Source organism: Rhinolophus ferrumequinum, chromosome 11 (assembly GCF_004115265.2).
Source record: "Rhinolophus ferrumequinum isolate MPI-CBG mRhiFer1 chromosome 11, mRhiFer1_v1.p, whole genome shotgun sequence".
Taxonomy (NCBI): domain Eukaryota; kingdom Metazoa; phylum Chordata; class Mammalia; order Chiroptera; family Rhinolophidae; genus Rhinolophus; species Rhinolophus ferrumequinum.
Genome location: NC_046294.1, coordinates 47,458,413 through 47,486,371, shown reverse-complemented (window position 1 = coordinate 47,486,371; position 27,959 = coordinate 47,458,413). Strand labels below are relative to the sequence as shown.

At 42.8% G+C, this 27,959-nt stretch overlaps 2 protein-coding genes across 9 annotated transcripts in view; both read right to left on the bottom strand.

The window, feature by feature from the left end:
• Window positions 1-45: 45 nt before the first annotated feature.
• CHRNA10 (cholinergic receptor nicotinic alpha 10 subunit) lies at window positions 46-6,517 on the bottom strand. Of its 2 annotated transcripts, none has more exons than XM_033119188.1 (6): window positions 5,171-6,517; window positions 4,893-5,053; window positions 3,249-3,394; window positions 2,693-2,847; window positions 1,350-1,882; window positions 46-704 (listed from the first exon to the last, which is right to left on the bottom strand). In XM_033119188.1, exons 2-6 carry the CDS (start codon window positions 5,041-5,043, stop codon window positions 247-249), a joined length of 1,443 nt encoding a protein of 480 aa, XP_032975079.1. In that variant the 5' UTR covers window positions 5,044-5,053; window positions 5,171-6,517; the 3' UTR covers window positions 46-246. The 2 variants fall into 2 exon arrangements, with proteins under 2 accessions (XP_032975079.1, XP_032975078.1); XM_033119187.1 differs by having other exon boundaries at window positions 5,446-6,517.
• A 5,835-nt stretch (window positions 6,518-12,352) lies between these two features.
• Window positions 12,353-27,959, bottom strand: part of NUP98 (nucleoporin 98 and 96 precursor) — a 93,238-nt gene continuing 77,631 nt past the window's right edge. For all 7 annotated transcript variants that reach the window (XM_033119748.1, XM_033119747.1, XM_033119751.1 and 4 more), the window contains 8 exons: window positions 25,966-26,123; window positions 25,049-25,192; window positions 24,159-24,301; window positions 21,401-21,622; window positions 18,442-18,683; window positions 17,793-17,947; window positions 13,375-13,486; window positions 12,353-13,238 (listed from right to left, as the gene is read on the bottom strand). In XM_033119748.1, the coding sequence (XP_032975639.1) occupies window positions 13,021-13,238; window positions 13,375-13,486; window positions 17,793-17,947; window positions 18,442-18,683; window positions 21,401-21,622; window positions 24,159-24,301; window positions 25,049-25,192; window positions 25,966-26,123 (1,394 nt within the window). In that variant the 3' untranslated portion in view covers window positions 12,353-13,020. The remainder of the gene's footprint in view (window positions 13,239-13,374; window positions 13,487-17,792; window positions 17,948-18,441; window positions 18,684-21,400; window positions 21,623-24,158; window positions 24,302-25,048; window positions 25,193-25,965; window positions 26,124-27,959) is intronic.

The following is a 27,959-nucleotide window of genomic DNA, read 5'->3' as shown; positions in this document are numbered from 1 at the left end:
TTCTTACAGTTCCTTCTCTGTAGGAAGTAGGGCAGTGGCGAGCTCTGAATTTCCCTTAGAGTTTAGCGTACGTACACAACAAGTGCTCCCTCGTGGCTTGTGAAGTCAGCAGTGCTGATCCTGAGAGAGGGTATCCCAGGCTCTTAGGCACAGTAGGGAGAGATTGGGCAGCCTATCTGAAGGCTAACAAGCGGCTGGCCTTTCCACCCCATCTGGGATGCTGTGGCTGCCGCAGACTCCCAGGACTCACAAGGCCTGCACCAGCACCAGGAGGCTCATGACCAGGGTCATGAAGAAGAAGATGCCCAGGAAGAAACGGTCCATCACACGCGCCAGGCGCTTCCAGTCCTCATGTCGGCGCTGGGCAGCCCGGTGGCTGCGGAAGGTGTTGGCAATGGTGGCTACATGGCGCAGTAGGGCTTCCTGATGGCATAGACACCGGGGCTCATGGCAAGGGCCTGCTGTGGGGCCAGCCCCTCCCTCGGGAGGCTGGGGACTGGGAGGTGACTTGGGTGGTCTAGACTGCCCACAGGGCTCCCCTCGTTCCCGCACACACAGGCCCCGTGCCAGGCGTCCCAGCAGGAATGCCCGAGCCCAGGCTGGCACTGGGTGGGCACTGGGACCACAGTAATGCAGGTTCATGATAAGGATAGTGAGCGCTGTGGAGAAGGTGACCATGGTCATGGTAGCCATGTAGTACTTCCCTGAAAGAGAGAGTGAGCTGGGACCCAAAACAAGAGCTCAGAGGGCCTGAGCTACCCAGCCTCCTCAGTACAAACAGGAATGAGCTCACCCTCCATGAGGCTCTCAGGACCCTCCAAGCCCAAAGGATGAAAGAGGAAGGCCTCCCCAGTCTGCCTTCCTCAGTGGGTCCTCAGAAACTACCTGCTCCCTGATTGTTCCCCTCACTGCTGGAGGCAACACTTACCCACAACCCAGGAAAGTCACCCTCTCAAATAGTATGGCCATGATCTGGGGCAAGTGACTGATCCTTTCAGCACAACTGGGATAACAACAGAACCTGCTGTAGGTCTGAGTTAATAAACAAGTGTTTAGTAGAGTGCCTGGCACACAGTGAGCACTCAATATACTTTGCCTATTATTACAACCCTGGGGACATCGACCTTCCCCCATCAAGTCTTTGAGAAAAGAACTGACTCCTTCCCCCGCCTCTTCCAGTGAAGGGAGGGTGTCCTCCCTGGAAGAGGCCTACTCCTTTCCCCTCGATCTTGGAATCAGGCATGCTCCCAGGAGGCTCCCAGGACGCCCCCACCCCCCCACACACACACATACTGGGTCCAGTCTGCCGACCCAGGCCCGCCCCCCAGGCGTGTCCCTCGCCCACTCACCGATGAGCGGCACACTCTCCGCCGGTGGCATGCTCTCGGCCAGGAGCAGCTGGAAGACGGTGAGTGCCAGCAGCACGGTGACGCCGAGGGATACCTTCTCACCCGAGTCGGCAGGCAGGTGGAAGGCAAGCGGGGCGAGCAGCGATATGAGCACGCAGGGCAGCAGCAGGTTGCACACGTAGGCGGCAGCGCGGCGGCGCAGCAGCAGCGTGAAGGTCACGTCCGGGTAGGGCTCGGAGCAGCAGCCGTAGGTGAGCACGCGGCGCTGCGCCGGCATACCCAGTACGTGCCACTCCACGTTCTCCACGAAGTCCGCCAGGCCGGCCCCGCTGCCACGTGGCCGCACGTCCAGCTGGTGCCCACCGTGCGTCCACGAGCCGAACGTCAGGCCACAGCGCTGTGAGTCGAAGGGGAAGGCTGACACGTCCACGCGGCACGAGCTGCGCGTGATGACCGGCGCGTCCCAGCGCACCGCGCCGTCGTGCCGCAGAACCACGTTGGTGCTCGCCGAGGCCGGTGGCTGTGCGTCTGCCCTGCGGGAGGGAGTGGGGATCTCTGAGGTGGTGGCTGCCCGTGAAACTGTCCCGGGGTCAGCTCAGGACACCCCTGTAGGGGCTCTGTGATTACAGGGGCCCTACAGCCAAAATGCCCACTCATGGAGGGTGGATTTATGACTTCTGTGCTTTCGAGGTGAAAAAGGGCAGCAACTGAAGGGTCTAGCCCAGGGCAGCTTAAAAAGTCCTCTGCAAAAGTTGGCACCTGACAGCCCAGCGTCTTCCGTTGGGTGTCATCTACAAAGCTCATAGAGGAGTCCCTGGGAAAATATGCAGACCTGTGGGTTGTCTGGAAAACACAGAACTGGCTTAGGCAGGATAAAGGGAAGCTCCAGAAGGCTAGGCCCCAGAGCAAATCCCTGTGCAGGCCCTTGGGGAGCCCTGAAATGCACAGCTGGCCTGGAAGGGTTGCGTGTGCCATAAAGAGGCACTTGTGCCCCAGAACCCTCTCTGCGAGAGATACAGAATTGGCCCTGGCCTGTGCAGTGGGTTCCTAGGAGATACTCAGTTGGGTTGCCTTGGGATAGCCTAAAGTGGGGGTGCTGTGGAGGGGCTGGACACCCAGCAGGCCCTTGCCATGAGCTGCAGTGTCTGTTTCATCAGGAAGCCCCACGGCCGTGTAGCCACCACTGTCAACATCTTCCTGCCACATTAGAAGAGTCCCAGGGGAAAGCTTACAGGGCAGCATAGCAACCTGGTTGGCGTGGGGGTGGGGGAATAAGTGCATATGCAGAGTCAGGGGCAACTCTAGAGAGGGCTAGGAGAGGGGAGGAGCCCAGTAAGCAGTACTTATTATAGAGTACGATGTCAGGCCGCCACACAAGACTGCTGGGAATGCGGATGGCATCCAGGCCACCATAGTCATCGGGGTCCCATTGTAGGTAGGCATCTGTCCACTCCTGTCGCATCCACAGGTACAGGGTCAGCACCTGGTTGCGCTCATCCTAGTTGAGGGCAGGGAGTGAGCACATATGTGGACATGTACATGCATGTCTTCCTGTGTATGGGCACACTCACCTACAGAGCTCTGGTCAGCACCCACAAACCCAACTTGCCCATACAGTCCAGTTCCCACCCAGGCCTTGTGACCTTGGCAGGTTCTCTTCTCTGGGCCTCAGTTTCCTCAGCAGTTACATGGATGATAATCCCTGCTGGGCAGGAATTCAAGTGTGCAAAGTGTTGGGCACACCGTGGGCACCCAGCAGTTAGTATCCAACAGATAGTAGCTGCTATTGTTAACGTTTACAGAAAAGAATTGTTTGGAGAATAATCCCAGTTTCTCACCCCCAAGTTCCTTGACACTGTCCCCAGCACACTCCACAGTTGTACAACCACTACAACGCACCATGTCGATGATCTGGGACAATGTCACCTCCAGGGTCATGTTCAGAGCCTGGTCTGTGTCTGCCACTGGTCTCAGGGCACTTGTGTAGTTGGCGAAGAGGTCATGGAACAGCCTGTGAGCCAGCCTGCCCTCAGCTCCCAAGCACTCTGGGGGACCAGTAAGAAGGGTTGTCCATCTGAGACCCTAGTCCAGGAGCGCTGCACCCCCACAACGCTGGGGCTGTCACCTGCTCCACTATCTCACAGCTGTCTGACTGGTCTTCCTGATGTCTGCTTCTGTCCCTCTAGCTGTGACTCTAGTTCCCCTTGGCTTGCCTCCACGGATGAAGGCGGTGGAGCAAATGGGTACTATCTTCAGAAGCAAGGCTGCTGGGTTTCTTCCTTACCCATCCCATCCCAAGGACCTGGATTCTGCCTGCCCTGCCACAAATGCTACAGGGGACCAAATAGGCCACTGGAGTCTCAACTCCCACCCAGGCATCTTAACCCCATTGCCCCACCCCATCCAGTCTCTCAAACCTGCCTCCACTTCTCCAGCTGCAGTTCAGTTGATTTCTTCAAAGCTTTTGACACTATGGGCCAGTCCCTCCTTCTGAAAACATACTCTTCCATAGGCTTTTGTCACGTACTACATTGTCCTTAGTCTCTGACTTAAGTATTGCTCCCCAGAATCCTGTCTTTGGCCCTTGTCTCCTTCTTCCGCCCAGACTTTTCTGCTGAGCTCCACTTCTGAATGTCCTACAGGCACCTTAAACTCTATAGTTACAAAATAGGAACTCATTTCTCCGCCCCATGCTCTGAAACCTGCTTGTTTGGTGTTCGCCAAGCAGGGGACTGCAGCTGGAAATCCAGCAATGATCACTTCCTTCTCCTGCCCCTCCCCTTGCAAACCAACCAGTGCCCACATCCTGTCCGTCATACTGCTGAGCAGCTCTTGAATGCTTAAGGCAGGGTGTCCAAACTGCAGCCCGCGGTCCATTTTTTATTGGCCCGCAGCAAATTCCAAAAATATATTTAGTTTACTTAAATAAACCAGGTGAGGCAATATGTACTTCACCTCGAGTGAGTGGCCCGGCTGTTTGTGTATTTTACCGCATATGGCCCTTGGTGAAAAACGTTGAAAAAGTTTGGACACCCGTAGCCTCATCCTCCCTCATTTGGACCACGGCAGTGGCCTCACTACTCTCTCCTCACTTGCCTTAGGTTCTGCCTCTCTGACCATTCTCCACACTTCTGAGAGATCAAGCTTTTATTATTTTATTTTTTATCATTAGTTTCAGGGAGATCAAGCTTTTAAACACACCAACCTGACCAGGCCAGTAACTGCTTAAAACCATTCAATGGCTTCTGATTGCTGGCTGGATAAAGCCCCAACTCAGCCTGGCATTCAAGGCCCTTCATGATCTGGTACCCTGGCTTTTCGAGCCCTATCTCTGGGAGCTCCCCTCTCACTGCGCTCACCCCAGCCAGGCAAGTCTTCTCTCACCCTCTTCTGCAACCCTCCCGCCACCACCTCCATGCTCCCCAGATAGCTTGTTCCCAGCACAGGTACTAAAGAGAAATGAAGAGAGAACATGTGGAGAGAGATTGGGGAGGACGGGAACAGCAGCAGTGCCCAGAGAGGCTGGCTTATTGAGCATCATACCTGGAAGGAGTGGGAGCAGGAGCAGGAGGCCCAGGCTGGAGACAGAGAAGCCCAGGCTGAGGTAGTGGTTGCCGGGCCCCCTGGCCCTGCCACAGCAAGAGGTGGGGTGGGTCTCTGGGTATGAGCCTCCTGGCCCACCCGAGGGCAGCATCAGGTCCTGCCTGCAGGGATAGTGTGGACAATGCCTGGAAGTCAGCAGTAGGACAGATCTCTGCTGCGTTCAGCTACCCTCCCAGGAGCCCTGCGGCCCTTCCAGTTATCTGACCCTCCTTTTTTACCTGCCCTTGGACTTTGGTACTTGGTCCTTCGCATCTGCTGTTTCTCCTTCTCTGCTGGTCTTTGCCTCTTCTGGCCTCTGCCTCTGTCCTTTTCTCTGCCTCCGCCATCCCCTTTACCTCTCACTCAGCTTCTGTCTCTGTTTCCTTCTGTCTGTTCCTCTGTAACTCTTAGTCTCTCTTGGCTTCCTGACTGTGATCTTCCTCTTTCCACTCTCTCTTCCTTTCTTCTCCTATCTCAGTACCCTGCCCCCCCTTCCTGCCTGCATTCCCCATACCTGAGCTCTAGATGAGCATGGCGCATTTTCAGCAGGATGGGGCAAGGACTGTATCAGCCCCGAGCCCTCCGAGGCACAGGACAGCAGCTCCCACCATCACCCTTGGCCCTTTCCATTAACTTAATTACAGCATCTGGATGCCTGTGCCCATGGGAACACAGCAACTGAAACTGACACCTCAGGTCACTGGGACCTGAATTATTCATCTTCTGTAAGGCAGCACCCAGGCTCTGCTCAGGCCCAGCTTGGGGGGTTGGAGGGTAGAGAGGATCTGCAGGACACTGGGGCTTAAGCGTGTGAGGGGCCAGGGCCTATGGATGGTAACTGTCCTCACAGCTCTGCCACCACTGCTGAATCCTGGAGGCTCCCTTTTGACTCTCAGCTCTGCCCCCAGGGAGGGACTGAACACACCTGTCCAGGTGCTTGGTGCCATGCAAACTCTCTGCTACTGGTGGGAGTGCTGCCGAGCCTCAGGCTGCTCCAAGTGGCTCCACAAAGCAGGAAATGCAGCCCACATCCTCGCCTCCAAGTCCCCACAGCCATCTGGATCGGAGCCTCAGTATGCTCCCCATGCCCATACACCACGGGCCATATTGAGTAGCAGAGAAAACAGCCTGTAGAGTCACTTTCAGCTCTGTCTTAGGAGCTGTCTGACCTGGGCAAGATGCTGAAACTCTCTGGGTTTCAGTTTCTCAAACAGGATAATGGGATTAATAATACTCACTTCAAAAGTTGCAAGGATTAACTGAGACCACCCACCAATACAAGGCAAGCACCTGGCATATTGCCTGATCCACAGTGTTTGTAGATAATCAGCAGTATTTGCACTATGTTTCCAGGGAATTAGTCAGGATATCTTCAGAAACACACTCAGAATGACAAGCCTCAGCCCCTGGCAACCACCATTCTACTTTCTGTCTCAATGATTTTGACTACATACCTCATATAGCATTTGTCTTTTATTTCACTTCATATTATGTCCTTAAGATTTGTCCATGTTGTGGCATATGTCAGAATTTCCTTCCTTTTTAAGGCTAAATAATATTCTATTGTGTGTATTTACCACATTTTACGTATCCATTCATCCCTTGATGGTACTTGGATGGCTTCCACATTTTAGCTAGTGTGACTAATGCTATTATAAACATGTATAAATTGTATTTCTTCCAGACTCTGCTTTCAGTTCTTTTGAGTATATACCCTGAAGTGGAATTACTGGATCACATGGTAATCCAATTTTTAACCTTTGGAAGAATCTCCATACCATTTTCCACAGCAGCTGTGCCATTTTACATTCCTACCAGCAATGTACAAGGGTTTTTTGATGTTGGTTTTGCAGACATTTATGTTTGTGGAGAAGACTATTTGCTACAGGACCTTACTGTGTTCATTTATCCAGGTAGTAAAAACCATCTTCCTGAAATCCTTTTTAAAAATATTTTATTTATTTTTAAATTTTATTTGTGTGTTTTTCCATGACCCATCAGCTCCAAGTCAAGCAGTTGTTTCAATCCAGTTGTGGAGGGCGCAGCTCAGTGGCTCATGTGGGGATCAAACCGGCAACCTTGTTGGTAAGAGCACTGTGCTCTAACCAAGTGAGCTAACTGACCGCCCCTGAAATCCTTTTTGAAGGGATATGAACAAATAAGTGAATGGTCATAAATGATCAGGGGAACGAGGAGGGCCGTTTGAGAAAGGAGGTGTGTAGGCGAGCCCAGAGCAAATGCTACAAGCCAATGTTTGCAGAACATTACTGCTGAATTCTGTAAGGCTGTTATGAAACCACATACAACTTTCAAATAAATATGGTACATTCTGGGAGGTTGAATGAGGAGACATCGCTGTTATGAAAACACATACAACTTTCAAATAAATATGGTACATTCTGGGAGGTTGAATGAGGAGACATCATTCTCTTCTCTGTGCTTGGGGTTTTACCAGGGGAGTAAGATTATTAGGAAGAACTAACCCATGAGTTCCTGTATCAGGTTGAATAGTGTCCCCTTAAAATTCATGTCCACCTGGAACCTCAAAATGTGACCGTTTCTGGAAACAGGGTCTTTATAGATGTAATCAAGTTAAGATGAGGTCATACCAATTTCTCCACCAACATTTATTTTTTGTTGTTGATAGCAACGATCCAAAATGGGTGTGAAGCGGTATCTCATTGTAGTTTTGATTTGCACTTCCCTAATGATTAGTGATGCTGAGCATTTTTTCATGTACTTATTGACCATTTGTATATTTTCTTTGGAGAAATGTCTATTCAAATCCTTTGTCCATTTTTCAATTGTTTATTTTTTTGTTGTTGAGATTTAGGAATTCACTATATATTCTAGATATTAATCCCTTATCAGATATCTAATTTACAAAGATTTTCTCCAATTCTCTGGGTTGCTTTTTACTCAGTTGTGTTTTGATGAATAAAAATTTAAAATTTTCATGTAGTTCGACTTATCTATTTTTTGTTTTGTTGTCTGAATCTTTGGTGTCATACCCAAGAAATCACTGCAAAATCCGATGTCGTGAAGCTTTTGCCCTATATTTTCTTTTAAGATTTTATAGTTTTAGGTCTTAAAGTCTTCGATCTATTTTGACTTTAATTTTTGCATATGGTGTTAGATAAGGGTCCAACTTTATTTCTTTGCATTTGGATATCCAGTTTGCCTACCACCATTTGTTGAAAACTCTGTCCTTTCCCCTATTAAATGGCCTTGTCAAAAATCACTTGACCACGTATACGAGGATTTTATTCCTGGGCTCTCTATTCTAAATTTATATGTCTGTCTGTATGCCAGTACTATAATGTTTTGAGTACTATAGCTTTGTACTAAGTTTTGAAATCAGGATGTGTGAGTCCTCTATTTTTGTTCTTTTTCAAAATTGTTTTGGCTATTTGGGGTCCCTTGAGATTCCAAGACTTTTAGGATGGATTTTTCCATTTCTGGAAAAAAAAATACCACTGAGATTTTGTTAGGGATTGCATTAAATCTGTAGATTGCTTTTGAGAGTATTAACATGTTAATATTGTGTTCCAATTAATGAACAAGTGATGTCTTTCCATTTGTGTCTTTATTGTTTTGTAGTTTTCAGTGTACATGTCTTTTGCCTCCTGGTTGTTTATTCCTAAATTTCAGACATTTTGATGCTATTGTAAATGGAATTGTTTTCCTAATTTCCTTTTCATTGTTATTGTATAGAAATGCAACTGATTTTTGTGTTGATTTTTTTGTATCCTGCTACTTTACTGAATTCATCTATTAGTTCTAATAGTATTTTTTGGGGGGGGGGTTGGTGGAATCTTTAGAGCTTTCTACATGTAAGAACATATCATCTGCAAACAGCGATCATTTTACTCCTTCCTTTCTAATTCAGATGTCTTTTGTCTTCCTTTCCTAACTGCTCTCGCTAGAATTTCCAGTATTATGTTGAGTAGAAGTTGTGAAAGCAGACATCCTTGCCTTGTTTATGATCTTAAGAGGAAAAGCTTTCAGTTTTTTGCCATTATGATGTTCATTGTCTTTTTTTCATATATGGCTGTTACTGTGTTGAAGTAGTTGCCTTCTATTCAAGTTTGTTGAACGTCTTTATCATGAAAGGGTATTGAATTTTGCCAAAGCCTTTCTGTATCAATTGAGATGATCATGTGGGTTTTCTTTTTTATAGTTAATGTGGTTGACTGATTTTCCTATGTTGAACCATCCTTGCATTCCAGGAATAAATCCCACTTGGTCATGGTATGTTATCTCTTTTAAAACTTTTACGTGTGTTTTTCCAGGACCCATCATCTCCAAGTCAAGTAGTTGTTTCAATCTAGTTGTGGAGGGTGCAGCTCACAATCGAACTGGCAACCTTATTGTTAAGGGCACTGCACTCTAATGAACTGAACTAACCAGCCACCCCAGGTATGTTATCCTTTTGATATGCTGCTGAATTCAGTTTGCTAGTATTTTGTTGGAGATTTTTGCATCAATATTTATAAAAGATACTGGTTTGTAGTTTTTTTCTAGTCTGGCTTTGGACTCAGGGTTATGCTGGTCCCACAGAAGAGTTTGGAAGTGTTACCTCATCTTTAATTGTTTTGGAAAAGTTTGAGTTCTTTAAGTATTTGGTAGAATTCACCACTGAAGCCATAGGTCCTGGGCTTTTGTCAGATTTATTTTTTTATTACTGATTCAATCTTCCTAGTGGTTATAGGACATTCAGACTATTCATGATTTTATCACGGCATGTTTTGTGTTCTAGGAATTTATCCATTTCATCTAGATTATCTAATTTCTTGGTGTACAGTTGCTCATAGTATTGTTTTATAATCCTTTTTATTTCTGCAGAATTTGTTATAAATTCCCCACTTTCTTTTCTGATTTTAGGAATTTGAGTCTTTGTTTTTGTCCATCTAGTTAAAGGTTTGCCAATTTTGATCTTTTTCAAAGAACCAACTTTTGGTTTCATTGATTTTCTCGATTGTTTTTCTATTGTTTCATGTATCTCTGCTCCAATCTATATTATTTCTTACCTTCTGCTATCTTTGGGTTTAGTTTGTTCTTTTTCTAGTTCCTTAAGTTGTAAAGTTAGATTGTTGATTTGAGCTTTCACTTGTTTTTTCTTTTTATTTTTTTAGGAGGGTTCAGCTCACAGTGGCCCATGCGGGGATTGAACTGGCAACCTTGGTGTTATTAGCACCATGATCTAACTAACTGGCCACCCCCTCATACTGTGTTTCCCTGAAAATAAGACCTAGCCAGACCATCAGCTCTGATGTGTCTTTTGGAGCAAAAATTAACATAAGAGCCAGTCTTATTTTACTATAAGACCGGGTATAATATAATAATACTGGGTCTTATGTTAATTTTTGCTCCAAAAGATGCATTAGAGCTGATGGTCTGGCTAGGTCTTATTTTCCGGGAAACACAGTACTTGTTTCTATTTTTAAAAGTATTTCATTGGGCAAGGGGAACAGGACTTTATTGGGGAACAGTGTGCACTTCCAGAATTTTTTCCAAGTCAAGTTGTCCCCTCAATAGTAGCTGTGGAGGGCACAGTCCAGCTCCAGGGGGCACAGCCCACAATCCCTTGCAGGAGTCGAACCAGCAACCTTGTGGTTGAGAGGATGCGCTCCAACCGATTGAACCATCCGGGAGCTCAGTGGCAGCTCAGCTCAAGGTGCTGTGTTCAATCTTAGTTGCAGGGAACAGAGCTCATCATCCCTTGAGAGAGTCGAGGAGTGGAACCGGCAACCTTGCGGTTGAGAGCCCACTGGCCCATGTGGAAATTGAAACGGCAGCCTTCGGTGTTAGGAACATGGAGCTCCAACCGCCTGAGCCACCGGGTCGGCCAGTATTTTTTTTTTAATGTAAGCATTCATAGCTATACATTTCTCCCCTAATACCACTTTCACTGTGTTCAATACATTTTGGTATGTTGTGTATTCATTTACACTCATTTTAATGTATTTTTAAATTTCCCTTGTGGTTTTGTCTTTGATTCATTGGTAGAGTATATTGTTTAATTTCTATTGTTTAATTAAATTTTCCAGTTTTATCTCTGTTGTTGATTTCTAACTTCATCTAATTGTGGTCAGAGATAATACTTTGTATGATAACTACCGTTTAAAATCTACAGAGACTTCCTTTGTGGCCTAACATATAGGTAACCTGGAAAATGTCTCATGTGCACTTGAAAAGAATGTGGCATTGTTAGGTAGAGTATTTTGTACACGTCTGTTAGATATAGTTTATTGTGATCTATTTCCTTACTTATCTTCTGTCTGGTTGTGCTATCCATTGCTGAGAGTGGTGTATTATAGAGCTACTATTCTCCAACTATTATTGTAGAGCTATCTATTTCTCCCTTCAGTTCTGTCCATTTTTGCTTCATATATTTTGCTGGTCTGTCTCTATGAGCATAAATGTTTATAATTGTTATATGTCCTTGCTATACCATTCTGCATTCCACAACCAAAACAAACAAAACAGTACTCATTAGTTTCGTTTCATCCCTCTCAAAAACAGCCCTGTGAAGCAGCAACATCAAGGATCACTATCCCGTTTACACAATGAAAACTGATAATTAGAAAGGTGAAGTGTCAGAGCAGCAAAGCAAGGAGGCTAAGTGCATCCCATGGGCAATTTGGGACCCCTTTCCTCCCCCCACTAGGAATCCAAGCACATAAATGTATGTGCAGCAGTCAGGATTAATCAATAATCTCACCCCTTGACCTTGTAAGTCTAGCCTTTGATCTAGTCTGTGTCCCAGTTTAGCCAAACTGTGTTCTTTTAATCAATGGCCCATCTCCCTTTAGATCGCAAATCAAACTAGGCCACCATAAAGCTCCTTGGGGCAAGCAGCTCCAAGACACAAAGCGAAAGCCAATTCCACGAATGCTATAAACATTTCATTTATTTCTTTCTTTTGTTTTTTTAAGAAAGTAGCTTCAGAAAAGAGGAAAATAATCTAGATCATTTATTTATATATATGTATATATATATATGTATATATATATATCTTTTTTTTTCTTTTTTTTAATAAAAACCTTTACATAGTCTTCATGCATAAAGACCCAGGAGTGGCTACGTTGTCTGTGACAGCCTGACATCAGCTGTCTCAGGCTGTACCTGGGGCTCCCCACAGTTGGCAGTTTAGTGAAGGCCCTCGGCCTATCCCTGAAGCCAAGATCCTTGCCTGCCTCAGTGATGGTTTTACCTTCTGGAATTGTAGATGGAGGGTGGTGAATGGAAGGGACAGGGAGGGCTACCCAACCCGCCATGTTTTATCCAAACTCTTCAGGCAAATCCGGACAGGAGGCCTAGCAAGATGACTGAAAACCAGGGACCAAATGGAGTTCTGGGACCTTCCCAGAGACATGGGATCTATGACCAAGGGCTCCTGCACGTGGTAGTAGGGAAGCTTTGTTGTTAATGGAACATTTAAGACAGGAACAAACAAGACTTGAAGACCCACCTCTCCATGGCTGGCATGCACTTCTATCCTAAACAAGTCAGAAAGACCCTGTTCTGCTTCCTCATTCAGTCCAACCCTCGTTTGATTCTAAAACCCAGTGTTAACTCATCGGTATACTTAAAAGACAGATTCTCTTCCTCCTATGGATAGCTCATCTGTTAAGGAAGGACAGTCCTAGATCAACACATTTGTACCGTCACCTGTCCCACTCCTAAAGAGTCCTTGTGTAAAAGGGCCCGGGAAGGAATAGGGCAGCCGGTAGGCAAGGAGAGTCTCAAGATCCAGAATGGATGAGGGTGGAAAATGATTCCCTGGTTCTTTGGGGGGAATTCTGCCAAAGGTGATTTATTGACCACTAAAAAAAAAAAAAAAAAAAAATGTCTTGAGGATGGTAAAAAGAGGCTTGGCTCCTTTTTGGGGTACCAAAAGCCCTTATGCTTTGTTCTGTATTAAGAAAAGCCCTGAACAACTGCAGGATGTTGCTTGGGGCAGCAGGAAAGGAGGATGTATTCCACAGACAACCCAGAGAATGGCAAACAGGGTCAACTCAATGCAGGGGACCTTTGTGTGGTGAGTGTGAATGAACATGTGAATGTGATGGAATAAGCCTGGGGCTTACTGGCTCCCAACAGTCAGTTCTTGAAGGTAGGACTGTGTGAGGCTGCGCAGTTCTTCCAAGGCATAGTCCTCAGGCATGGGGAGCCGGCCAATGTGGGGAGCCAGCAGGCGCAGAGGGACTCGCTGAGGGTCTGGCGTTGAGTCAGAGGTTGCATCAGGGGCATGCTGAAGGCTCAGTACCACACGCAGCAGGTTGGCTACACGTTTGGCCATGTCTGCAAAGAAAAACAGAGTGAGAACCACGGATGGAAGGTGGGGAAACGTGAGCACTAGGGTGGGCTGGGGTGTATGTGTAATAATCATTAAGACAGGAAGCAAGCAGGCAGAAGTGGGGAGAGGCTAGAGGCTTACCTGACTGAGCCAGGCGATCCTTGGCATTGTAACACTGGATCTGCTCGATCCGGTTGCACAGTGAGGTCACTTTGGTATGTAACCGCTCCAGCTCATAACCTGAGCAATCCACCTACAAAGCAGCAGATAAACTAATTAGGCCAAGAGGAGACCCATCACTGCCACCTTACTCAAACTGACTATGCAAAACTTTGAAACAACGGAGAGGTGAGGGAGGGGAACCCAAGAAGCTGGCTGGCAGTGCCATGTTATTACCATCCTCCCTAGTCGCTGAGGGCACAGTACACCTGAGCAGTAATACACAACAGGAAAGTAATATAGTGTACAGATCCTTGGATTGGGCAAGTCTTCAGATCAGCATTCATGAATCATGTAACTAGCAAACTATAACATGGCTCCAAAAATCTAGATAAATCTGGTTCAGAGAGACGCTATGACTTCTTAAGATCAGTTAGCAAGAGGTGGAGCCCAAACTAACATTTAATTTAGGTCTTCTGCCTCCAACTTCACAACCTTCTTCTCACTATACAGCCTCTCCCTCTGTGTTGTGCTCCATTCCTATGGCTTCTTTCACAATCAATGTGCTGATGATTCCTCAATCTCTATGTCTAGGCTAATATTCCAATCTTCCATCCTTTTTGCCAGAGCAATTGCCTTAGCTCAGGTTACCATTACTTCTCACTTAAAATATTTTAAGAGTTTGATCACAACCTTCAATGTCATCCCCTCTACATCCTTTTTTTCTACCATACTGTGGCCAAAGTAATCTTTTTTAAAAAACAGTCTATATTTTTATTAATTATATTCTGAATACATTCCAGCTGCACCTTAGCCTTATTTGTCTCATGATTTTTGGTTAGCCCTCCTCTCTCAAAATCCGACATTAAACCACCTACCTACTAAGTCTCCCATCACTTCCTTCTCCAAATGGCTCACTCAACCCTTCCAAGAACTATCTCTCTCATCAAATCAAATTTTTTTTTTGGAGGGGGTGGTTGCAGAGTGTACCATTTAATGTCTACAGAAGCATGATCCTTTCATCCCCAGAATCCAGTCTTTAACTTGACTTTGAAAGGTGGTAAACAAGATTAAGACAAGGTCTTGCTCTCATGAAAGTTACAGAAAATAAAGAAATAGTATCAGACAGTAATAAACCTACAAGAAATAAGCCATGCAGATAATTCATACAGGGGATGTGACAGAGAAAAATTGGATGACTACTTCAGATTGGGGAATCAGGAAAGGCTTACTTGAGGAAGGTCGTATCTAAGTGGAGAGCTGAATAACAAGGAGAAGGTGAAACTTTCCAGGCAAAGAGAACAGCTAAACCTCAGCTAAGGTAGGAATGCAAAGAAAGTTTATGTCTGAAATGCAGGGTAAAGAGGAGAGTAGAAGATGAAACTGGAGCGGTATTACATAGCTGGGGATTGTAACCAAGGGTCCTTAGAATTCAAAGGGTCTTGGACTTGAACTGGGAAAAATAAAATCTTAATTTTTACTAATTTTTAACTAAAAACTAGCATTTATTACTGTAGATATTAGCAGTAACTGTGGCTTTGTTAGCAACAGAAATCAGTTACTTTCGTATCACATTACAGTTAGTGACTTTTAAATATAGTACTTCAAAATTACAGTAGTTAGTAGATCCACTGCTAAAACTTATTTGTTAATAAGCACTTACTAACCACAAGTTTTTAATATTTTGATAACTGCATTTTAATATAATTGATTTCCCTTGTAACCCTATATATTTAAATTTTATGCATTTAAAAACATTAGACATCCATCCATGAACTTCACCAAACTGCCAAGGGGGTCCACAGCACAAAAAGGTAAGAATTATTATTTTTTTAAGAGTTTATTTGAACCAAAAATGACGCCATATGCTGGGGACAATGATATCAAATGCTGTAGGGTAAGAATTATTGATGCAGAGCTTTGTAAGATTTGCAAAGAAGCACTTTATTTTAAGTGAGATCAGAAGCCACTGGAAGGTTTTAGACAAGAGAGATGATGATTTGTCTATTAAAAGATCGCTCTGGGGGTGGCTGGTTAGCTCAGCAGGTTAGAGCGTTGTGCTAATAACACCAAGGTTATCAGTTCGATCCCTGCATGGGCCACTGTGAGCTGCGCCCTCCTTAAAAAAAGCGATCACTTTGGTTGCTGTGTGGAAATGAACTGCAGAGGACCAAGACTAGACAGAAGCAGGGGAAACCAATTAGGTTGCTATCATAGTAGCAGTGAGCGATATGGGGTATGATAAAAAAAATAGGGTGAATGTTTAAATTAAAAAAAAATTATTGCAATAAAAGACACATTGCCATTAATTCCCCTCGAAATACTCCCCCTTTAGTTGCACTGTCGTGGCTGCCTCCATATCCTGAATTGATTCAAAATGTTTTCCTTTCATGGTCATTTTGACTTTAGGGAAGTAGAGCCAGAAGTCGCATGGTGCCAAATCCGGTGAATAAGGTAGAGGAGGACACACTGTAATGTTTTTATTTGACAGAAATTGCTGTACCAGAAGCGAAGTGTGACACGGAACGTTGTCATGATGGAGAATGAAGTAAAGACACTCATGAAAGAGGACTTCCAGAACTGCTTCAGAAAGTGGCAAGAACGATGCGATAAGTGTATCTGAAGCGAGGGGGAGATTTTGAGGGGGATTAATAGCAATGTGTCTTTTACTGTAATAAAATTTTTTAATTTAAACATTCAACATATTTTTCGATCGTATCTCATTATCTGTGACTTTACCACATCTACATGGTTCCCCCTTCTACTCTATACCCCAAAACCACTGAATCTATTATAAGTTCCCTGGAAGCACAGTGATATCTCTGATCTCTAGACTTCTCCCCATGCTGTTCCCTCTGCTGAAGCACTCTTCCCCACTCAGTCTCCTTTTTCATCCTTAAGAGCTTAGATATCACTTCTAGAAAGCCTTGTCGACTCCCTCAGACTGGGTTAGGTACTTCGTTTATATATACTCTTTGCTTAATCCCCACACTTATTATTCCATAGTAATTGCGGGTTTACCTATGTATATTAACATCACCCCCACCAAAATTATGACTTTGGTAAGGGCAAAACACGTACACTTTACCTTTACATCCCTCCACTCCACCAGTGCGCGGCACATGGCTCTCACTAACTAGGCTGGGTAAATGAGTAAATGTTCAAATAGAAAAGGGTTTCTTCAGTGATAATTTAGGGATGATGTTCTTAATCCATCCTAAAGGTATAACAAACACTGAATTATGAATATTATGTGCCAGATACTGTGTCAGCAGTTGGCACTTTAATGAGGATAATAGATAACATTAAGCATTCAATATATATAAAATAGTCTGCTAAACACTTTATGTATATTTTGTTTAATCTTTATGACAACTCTGTCAGATATCTACTATAAGCTGTAACCCCTCCCTGCCGCCATGAAACAGGGAGGTTAATTAACTTGCTTCAGGTCTCATAGCTAGTGATGAGGAAGCCATGAATTGAACCTAACAGTCTAGCTCCAGTACTTGATTCTTAACCTCTATACTTTATTGCCTTTAAACTGAAAATAAACATCTCCCCAAAAGGAGGTCAAGGCAACCTGAAGAGAGATGTGGATACATTAACTATACTATGGTCAGGTATGCTAGTAGACAAATGCATCAGTATTTTGGTAATGAAAAAAGGAAGTGCGATAAACTCTTCCTGGGGGAAAAGGAGAGCGAAGGAGAGCGAAGTAGAGCTCACTGCAATCTCGATCTTAAAGGATGAGTATGAGTGTCTAGCTAAAGAGTGGAATAAAACAGATTTGTTGGGAACCCCAAAAGTAATTAGCATGAGTAGAGCAGGCTAGTAAGGCTGGAATGTAGGGTAAGCGTGTAGGGTAGGCGTTAAGGCAGGAGTGAAAGGTAAAGGCCTCTACAGGGCCTGAATCCTGTACTTATGAGTTTGGTGTTTGTGCTGGGAGCAGTGCAGATCTATCTTATGACCACCAAGACCGACCCAAGACATTTTAACGAAGACTGAAAAAACTGTAAAGCTTGCATTTTTAAAACATGGCCAAATGATGAGGGAGACAATTATCCTCACCAAATCTCTGACATTACTGTATCTCTCATTCCTGAGTTTCTCACTCAAACTAGGGCTGGACCAGGGGAGGAGACTATGGACAAGCTCAGAAATGTCTATTGTACATACCACTTGGTAATAAACACAAGAAAGTGTTTCTATTAAATTTTGATACAGCTATAAAAATCACTACATCAAATCAGCCTCATCAAAATGTCCCTCCTGAACTGACAGTGCTCTCTCTAACGCCTGTGAGTTTTTCAAGTCGGTGCTCAGGCCGTTTGAGGTCTCTGTGGCTCTAAGGGCCAGGGAAAAGGAAAACCATGCAGTCATTTAAGGAACTTGGGTACCTGTTGTATATGGTGGAGCATTTCAAGGACCTGAATATAGTCCAGGTAAACAAGGCCTGATGTTTCCCAGTCCTGGATTAGGCTGCTGCGCTCAGGAGGTGCCAGGTCTTCCAAGAACCCCTTCAGGTAGTCATAGTTCTCATTAATGATGGCATCTGAAGAACAAAATATTGAGCACTGTGTCTGCACAAGTATATGATTCCCAAAAGTACAGAGGAAGTATATGGCAGAAATCCAAGACAGGAAGAAAGGGGAAATAATATTGGGTCAGACTTGAGAATTTCAAGTAGGTATTTTGAAATTCTCCAAAAAAAATGTGAAGAATTTCTGGCTTCAGTTCCCCAAACAGGTATTTTTGGTGCTGTTGAATAGAATTCCCTAAATAAACAAAGCTCTTAACATAGTACAGATCAAGAGTATTCCTGACAAATGATAACAGTACTGCTGCCTACCCCGGCTCCGGCAGCCCCTCATCCTGGCCAAGACTCTTCTGCACAGAGGGCCTGCAAAGTGGGATCTGATTCACTCTGACCGACGTCTGCCATGTCCCACACTGAGCATCACCTCGGGCCTGACTCATCACGGTGTGCAGAGGTGGAAGAACGCGGTCTGGTTCCAGGAGACACAGGCCCTCATGTGAAGCACTCACCAGAAGCTAAGTGCCGGATGACGAGTTTGTGGCAGCGGTTCCAGTGGCCGGCTTTAAATAAATAGAGGGCCTCCAGATGCTTGTCGGATTCCATGTGTGCTCGCACTGCTTTGGCCTCATGAATCCATTCAGCAGGCACACAAAGCTTCTGGGTCAGGAAAGTCTCCTTAGCCCAAGATTCAGGCGTCTCCAATAGTTGGCAGTGCCGGGTAAGCAGCTCTCGAACAGCCTTCTCACGCATGCTGTAAGAAGAGATACTGGAATAAAGCGAATTCTCGTTTATGGAGAAGGCTGCCTCAGACAGCTCAGAGTGGCCCCTGCAGCAGTCTCTCAAATTGCAGGTCTCAACCCTTAGTCGATCAACTCAAATTTCACTAAAAAAAGTCAAAAGCCATCATACCAGCATTTATTTTTTAAACAAAATAGAATATTAAGTATCCACACACATTATATTTTAATGGCCAAAAAAGTCTGAAAACTAATACTCTAGGGAAGATTATCACTGCCCAGAAAAGGCTTTCCCTAGCTAGGATCTCTCCTTTATTTCCTTTCAGGAGATCAAAGACTGGGATAGGGGAATTCTATATTCTACAGAGCAGTGCTCTGAAGTTCACTACTAACTTTCTCCCTTCTCTTACTCTCACGTTGTCAGTACAAGTAAGCAAAATAGTTTGTCTCTTCCAGGTTCTTGTTTTTTCCCTCAAAGCCATCAACCTTCTTAATTCATTTTTTTTTCTACCTCCAGATTTAGGCTACACTCACTCTTTCTGCTCTTGAGGTCCCTTAAGGAGAGTCCTTTTCTGTCTGGGCAAAAGGACCAGCCATTTTAATTTTAGACCAAAACTATTCTCATCTTAGACTCTTTTCAGAACTCCTAGGTTTTTCAAGAACTCCCAATCTTATCACAACTGCTTCCCCTCTACTTCCTCCGTCCCCAGCAAACAGGATCTGCTTCCCTACAGTCAACTCTGAACCATCAGATATCCAATTAGCCTGCCTTTTACCATGTGAAATAAACTCACAGGAAAAGTCTGGAGTTGTTTTGCTTCCTGGTAAGGGAAAAGAAAAGAGAAACTCCTTAACGGAAGGGCTGTGCCAGATGCTTTATACTTTTACTTCTTTAATACCACAATCACCTTTGAATAGGAATTAGTATTATGATCTTACAGATTAAAACATTGAGGCTTGGAGATTATTACCCAAAGTCAAATGTGAGTAAGCTTTACCCTAGGTCAAAATGAGTAATGTTGGATCCAAAATTGAGGCAGGTCTGACTACAAAACTCAACTTCTTTCCATACCATACAGCATGACAGTGATTGACAGCATAGACTGGGTGTTTTGAGTTGGAAGCCTCCTCTGCCATCTACTAGCTATGTGACTTTGGGCAAAAGTTACTTAATCTTGCTGTGTCTTGGGTTGCTCATTGGTAAAACAGACAATAAAAGTGTATCTCATAGGTTCATTATGAGCATTAAATGAGTTAATATATGCAAAGACTTACAACAAAGAATAAACAGACATAAAAGCACTATATAACAAAATATTACATAGATGATTGTTTTTGTTATTATTGTAATGCCATGTTGCAATGGCTAACAAAAAGCCACCCCCCCAAACCAAAAAACCAACATACACAGCATGAAGAAAAGGCATTTCTCTGGTTCTCTTTCAGGAAAGAGAACCAAAAGATTACGTATCTAAGCAAGGTTGTATTGGTAAATACAATACGATTAAACCTGAGGGGTAGAGGAGGGTAGATGGCAAGGGAAGGCCAGAGAGGGAGACAGCCAGTAGACAGAGATATAGCAGGGCCCTCCCTGCACCATTCCACGGATCCACTGAGGCAGCTCAGCCAACACTATTTCTGAATACAGTAGTCCCCCGTTATCCGAGGGGAAAATGTCCCAAGACCCCCAGTGGATGGCTGAAACCATGGAGAGTACTAATCGATATATATATATATATACTATGTTTTCTCCTATACATACATGACTGTGACAAAGTTTAATTTATAAATTAGGCACAGTAAGAGATTAACAATAACAATAAAATAGAACAAATTTCACAATTTACTGTAATAAAAGTTGTGTGAATGTGGCCTCTCTCCAAATACCTTATTGTACTGTAGTCACCTTTTCAACTTAACAAAAGCACTCTACCGCTTCTCTATGGCATACCAAATTGTGACCATGACTACTCTTGAGCTTTGGGGCCACTACTATGTCAAACAAGGGTTATCTGAACACAAGCACTGTGATACCATGACAAGTCAATCTGACAGCTGAGACAGCTACTAAGTGACTAATAGGTGGGTAGCATACACAGCGTGCATATGCTGGACAAAGGGATGATTCTCGACCTGGGCGGGATGGAGTTGGACAGCAAGAGATTTCATCATGCGACTCAGAACAGCATATAATTTAAAACTTATAAATTATTTCTGAAATTTTTCATTTAATATTTTCAGATTGTGATTCACCACAGGTAACTGAAACTGCAGAAAATGAAACCACAGAGGGGGATTACTGTAATTCTAAACATGTCATATTCAAGTGAATCTGAGCCTAAGTTAAGGGGGTTTTCCCACCTGGGCATATCTTTCCTTTTCCACTAATCATTTCCTATTCCAATTTTACAGGTTCTTTGAAACTTATCTCTACAAAAATTCAGAGATTTTGCAGTTCAGAGATCTCTTCTCCTTCTCAGACATGAGAGAAGTCTTAGGATAAACAGCATAATTTGGCACTCAATCAAAGGCAGTCTCATTTCTAACTTGTTCACAGGAATACAGAGATAGTTTGGGCTGCAGGTTGAACCATCTTAAGGTTTATCACAAGGCTAAACCCAAAATATATTCTAAACACGTACTTGCTGAATTGAACTCTAAGAAACTGATTCCTTTAGCACTGCCCTGTAGCTCTAGATGTACACAGTGGGTCTGATGAATTCTCACTCACCTTGAATTGTCAATGTGCAGGAAGACAAAGATGGCCCACTCCCAAAGCCCCTCACTTTCCAGTTGGCCAGCGTAACTGGCCTGCAGCACACCCTCACACTGCTCTGAGAGATGGGTGTAGTTAAGAGCCCGCAGCACCTCCCACAAGTGCCAGCTTAGACGGTAGTCCAAAGGATCCACTGTTATGCTTCGAGGCTCTAGCAGCTGGTTGAGATCATAATGTCTGCAAAGGAGAATGGGCGGAGAATTACCATATCCAGCCAGCAGACCACGTGTAGTGAATGACAACTGTTCTGGCTATGGCAGGCAGGCCACTCAGACCAGAAGCAGTACAGGTCTCATAGTCTCCCTCTTAGGCAGTGTTATAGCAATCTATCTCTACGTTCAGCTAGATTATAGCTCCTAGCAAAAATTCAGGCACCTTCCCTTCTGTGGCAGTGTAATCTACTAGGTTTGCTGATATTTGGCCTATATATTTTACCCTCCTCATATAGGGAGTCTCCACAGCTCTCATCCTTTTACTACCTCATTATAGTGTCGATTACTTTTCTTAACTATTAAAAAAACAGTTACCTTAGTATCTTTCAGACTGTTCCACTATCTGAAGTTGCTGGAGTGCTAATTCTCCAGTTTGTTTGAACAACTAAATAGTCTTCATGACGGGTAAGCCATAGTCTACGTATAAACTATAGATGTAGTATACAGCTTATAATTTTCACCTTTGATTTTATCTACAGTAGTTATTATTCTTTTTATAGAACAGGTGCCCTGGGTTTTGAAAGTGTCCCTATACAGACTTTGCTTTTTCTTTTGCTGGGGGCCCAGGGATTTCAATGGTCCTGGACCAGCTTATGTGTTAAGTTCCTAGCTTGGAATTCCCAGATCCTAAGAACAGTATAAACTAAGATCCCACACCTGCAAGTTTTAAAGATCCGGGGCTTAGATTACCAACCAGTAACTTCCCTTTCACCTAAGATCCCTAATATTTCATAACTACCTAACACCTCTGTGAATGAGCAGTTTTTCTTGACCAGTGCTTGAAACTGAACTTTGTGCGATGAGGGACATGTGCTATATATAGTCTGCCTTAACCAATATGATACCCACTGGCCACATGTGGCTAGTAAACACTTGAAAGGCTAATGTGAATGAGTAATTTTTAAAAATTTAAATCATAAGTCATATGTAAATAGTAACTATTATATTTAACAGTGCAGTTCTAGACTATTTTTAAGAGACAGGATGTGCATTTTATATAAGGGTTTTAGTCACAGCAATTCTCCCTTTCATGAGAATACAGTTTACTATCTCATCCTGGCTTTGGTTTCTCTATTTCTGGTGCCTTGAGATACTGCTTTCCTCCTCTTTTTTTCTTTTTAAATTAAAAAAAAACTGACATATAAAATCAACTGCACATATTAAGAACGTACAATTTTTGTAAGTTTTAACATATACACGTATACCTGTGAATCTACTGCCAAGGTCAGGAAAACAAACATACTTATCACCTCTAAAAGTTTCATTCTGACCTTCTGTAACCTCTCTCTCCTGTCCCTCCCTACAGCTGCCCTTCTCAGGCACCCACTGATTGCCTTTCTGTCATTCTAGATTATAGTTTGTATTTTCCAGAATTTTACATAAATTGGAATCAACAGTAGGTACACTTTTGGGGTATTTTTTTTTTGTCTTGCCTCAAAACTAAATAAAATTATTCTGTAATTCACTATATTGTTGCAGTGACTGAAGAAAACCACTCAGTGTTTCTGATATAATGTAAAAAGACACTTCTGAGTTTAATTAATTGATTAGATATAATAATAGCATGTGTTACTATGTTATTGTAGGATAAATAAACCATTTTTCATTTCTTATTCACACACACACACACACACACACACACACACACACACTACTATATGAGATACCACTATATGCCCATGAAAATGGTGAAATTTTTAAAACTGACAATACCAAAATATGAAGGGATATGGAACAACTAGAAATCTTGGTGGGAATGTAAAATGATACAAGCACTTCTGGATATAAACGAGCACTTTTGTTATGTTTTTTTTGTTTTAAGGAGGGTGCAGCTCACAGTGGCCTATGTGGAAATCAAACCAGCATCCTTGGTGTTGTCAGCACCACACTCTAACCAACTGAGCTAACTGGCCACCCCTAAATGAGCACTTTTGGATATAAGTGTACATAGCAACTATATTCATAATAGCCAAAAACAAGAAAACCTAACTGTCCATCAACAAATAATATTATGCAATAAAAAACTTCTAATATACATTATTAACGTAAATAAATCTAAGAATCATTATGCTGAATGAAAGAAGCCAGGCACAAAAGATAATACACAGAATGATCCCAATTATATAAAATTCTAGAACAGCAAAGCTAAACTATAGTAATGAAAAGCCAGTCAGTAGCTGTCTGGGATGGGAACTGATTGCAAAGGGGCACAAGGGAACTCTGTGGGTAACGTAGACGTTATCTTGACTGTGAGTAGTTACATTACATTAAAACCTATCAAACTACACACTTTATTATATGTAAATTGTATCTCATTAAAGTTGATTAAAATAAAATTTAGATTGCTAAGTCTAGTTCCAGTGTTCTTTGTACTCAACTACTATAGGTTGTATTTTGGTAATTTATACAGACTAATGGCAATTTGGCCATGTATGAAAGGGAAAGGACTCCCTAGGGCTGATGGCGCCCTCAAGTGACTATACTGCAGGGCTCTGATTTACCTGTCACTGTAGAGTTTTAGAAGATGAAAGCAGACGTCTTGAAGTGGTCTCCGTGAGTCTTGCTCCTCTTCTACCACACAGCCAGAGCCCTCCAGGTATGAAGGAAGTGGGGAGCAGGCATATCTGTCACCCTCAGAGGTATTCTGAAGTTAAGAATTTGATAAACAATACATCAGCTGCCAGTGTGTGTCACAGATACTATGTCTCAATTACTCAGACATGTGTATTAACAACGTGACACCTTCTAAAGGAAAGTGCCAAAGATTTTAAACTTCTTTTGATCAGTGATACATTCCACTTGTCTTTAAGGAAATGGCTAAGACTACAGATAGCTCTCACTAATCTCACCACCGTTCTTGCCACAATTCTTATTACACTCAGTTTCTTCAGTGTTCCCTTTTTCTTGACAAATAATATTGGGCAGTAAGAAAAGAACTGAAGAAATGATGGCATTAAAAACAGTAATAATACCTCAACACTGACAAGGAATATGAAATGTGTTATTTACAGGCAAATTGCAGACCTAATTTGGGGCTACACCAAATCGCAAGTCAGGCAGTATCTCAGGGAATTCCCAAAGAAACAGATACCATTAGGAATGAAGAAAAACCCTCTGATTTGGTGGCAGAAAAACAGCAATAAGAAAGTCAGCTGTGGATATTCATCATATTAAACAAAACAGAAGCAGACACCTGGAAAAGTTTAAGAATAGCCCTGTCCAGAGGGCAGAAGACAAGGAAAATATTTCCCATTGGATTTCCTGGGTTCATTTCAATTTTATGATACTTTCAAAAAAAGCAGTTAAGAAAAAGTATTATGAAATGTGACTTGATGGTTTTTTCCCTGCAGTCTTTCCAGGACTCTTGCTTGGCTCTACTGGACACATATACCTGAAATGCTTCTTCATACATGCTGAGTGCCCTGGAAATGGAGGCTGTTGGTGGAAGCAAATACCAAAGATGGACAGCCAGAGAGCGTTTCCAGTCCAACTGGGAGCATACATTGATTTGCTTCTGCTCTGAGAGCTGCCATACCTGCAGGAGACAAAATCACCATCACAGTTATACAGTATGTTACCTTGTTATTGCACAGGTATGTAAGTTATTCACTTATTCAAGTAACATTTTAAATGATCTAGTAGCAGTGTTAATGATCCAGATATAAAATACATCCCTGGGGCAGGTGATTAGAATCACTGCTCTGAGAAGAAATGAGAATCACTGACAGCAAGCAGGAGGTCTTCTCACTGCCCGCAGTTGCCAACTTATAAAACTTTAAGATGTGAATAAATTCTGACCAACTTTTTCATTTTTGGAAATTGACTTTAAGATGGCAGCAATAGAGACCAGCTTAAAAAAATTAGGGCATATCACTCATAAAATGGAATAGAAGTGGCTATTAAAAAGATGAGGCTGCATGACATGAAAAAATTATCCCTATAAAGTATGATAAAAAAAAGTTGCAGAACTGCTATGTATAATTGATTTTATTTTAATATACACATATGTAAATATGTACACATGTATGTTGATATAAACTTAAATACGTGTAGAAAGACAAATTATTCACACTGTTCATCACTATGATATGGTGTATATTAACATTTTGATTTCTGTATGGCTAGGTTTTTTTTTTCTTTTTACAATGCATATATACCTGTATAATCTGAAAATATTTCCATTAAAAATAAGTTGCTTAGTTATGTGTATTAGTGTACAATTTACAAAAATAGCTCTTTGCTTTAACCTCAAGCAAGTTTGTATTTATGAGAAAATTTATGTGAATTTATGAGAAAAGAGGAAAATACCGGTTTGCCAGCCAACAGAGCAAAGATGCGCAGTCTCTCGTCTTGGATGAAGCAGTCAGCCTGGAGCTGATGCCAATCTACCAGCTGCATCGTAAGCAGCTCCCGAACCGACTGGCTACCCACCAACTGGGATAAAAGAAGGGCAAGACGATGATCACCTACAAGAAAAACAGAAGTTGTCTGGTGATACTGAGAAGTTACAGACTTGGGGAAACATGTGGGGGCATTACCTTACTTCTTCTAGCCCTCAGGACAGAGACCTGTGACTGCTTTCTGCAGTAGTTCCAACACAACCACCAAAAACTTAACCATTTTCTTCTTGGGTAGAAAATCTTCCAAGTAGTCTAACCTAAATTGCATATGGACTGTATAATAGGCAGAGTTCAATGACAAATCTATTACTTCTATAACCCTACACAAGGCACTTCATCTATAAAATGGAGGAAAATATCATGATTCAAAGGTTTATAGTGAAAACTGAGATGGCATGACTGAAAACATGCCCAACTAGAATGTACTATATAATGACACTGAGAAATGGCAAACTCAAACCTAAAGGAAAACACATGTATTTGATATAAAGAGAATGGGTGAGTCTTTTACCCTCACAGACCCAATGATCTTTTAATAAAAAAAAATTTAAGTACAAGGGGCTAATTAACCAGAATGAGGGGATAGAAATTCCAGTTTATGAAAATTTCCAGTTAAATTGTGAATTAAGAGAAAAATTCTTTGTCTCAGCCCTTCAGACAAACTTTCTAGAAGTCAATAATCCTTTTCCTTTCGTTTTTGTGTATCAGTCAGTGCTACATGACTATATAAAGTATTGTCCTGCCAGAAACTAATGTTCTCATCTCAAAGAGTTTCCTTCACAAACTAGAGAGGCCTGGAGGAAAGAAATCATACATCAAGAACACACCTAGAAATGTGCTACTAGGCCAAGGTGTCTCCCTGGTTGTATACAGGTAACCAAGCATGACTGGAGTATGATTCACGCAGTAAGTACTGCAGCCCACTTGACCATGAGTTGCTAATGCTCCAGGTGAATAATAAGGGAAAAAAGAAAAGATTATTTCTGTGTATCTATAGAACCGCAAAGACAGGATTTATAAGCCAACAAATATAAATATCCTGCTCACTAAAGATGATCAAGTTCAGAGAAGAAACTGGAGTATCATATCTTGAAACAATCATTCATTAAGATCATTCCTCTTGGCTCTGATCACACAACCAACCAATCAGCTTCTTCCAATCCTTAACTTTTCACTTAGACTTTCTCATTGATGACAGCATGTATTTGAGCAAATGACAGGATTCTAGGGTAATTTCTCAAGCTGATTTTAGTGTGTGATGTGAGGTTAGGATCTAAATTCATCTTTTACATGTGAATATCCAACTATCCTAGCATTATCTGTTGAAAAGACTATCCTTTCCACATTTAAACTGTTTTGGCACCTTTGTCAAAAATAACTGACCATGAGTGAAAGGGCTTTATATTTGGATTCTCATTTCTGTTCCATTGATCTGTATGTCCATCCTACTATCAGTACCACATCATCCTGACTGCTGTAGCTTTACAGAAGTTTTGAAATCAGAAAATGCTGAGTCCCCTGACTTTGTTCACTTAAAACACTGTTTAAGTTTTTAACATTTCCATATAAGGATCAGGACCTGCAAAAATGCCGGCTGGAGATTTTGATATAGATTGTGTTGAAAGCATAGATTAACTTGGGGAGAACGGACATCTTAACAATACTGAGGTTTCTAGTCCATCAGTGGTTCTCAACCTGGGTGCTTTTGCCCCCTAGGGAACATTTGGTAGTGTCTGAAGATATTTTTGGTTGTCACAACTAGAGGGTAGAGGGCAGAGATGCTGCTGAATATCCTACAATGTCAGGATAGCCTCCACAACAAAGAACTACCAGCCAAAAGTGCCAGTGGTGCTGAGGTTGAGATGTAATCCATGAACAGGGACTTTATTTATTCAGATCTTT

Excerpts from the sequence above, each read along its gene's own strand:
- CHRNA10 (XM_033119187.1), bottom strand. The coding sequence starts at position 5,471 with ATGCGCCATGCTCATCTAGAGCTCAG. Across the intron at positions 5,054-5,445 it reads CATGCTCATCTAGAGCTCAG|GCAGGACCTGATGCTGCCCT; the intron begins GTATGGGGAATG and ends CTATCCCTGCAG. Across the intron at positions 1,883-2,692 it reads GACATCGTACTCTATAATAA|GGCAGACGCACAGCCACCGG; the intron begins GTACTGCTTACT and ends TCCCTCCCGCAG.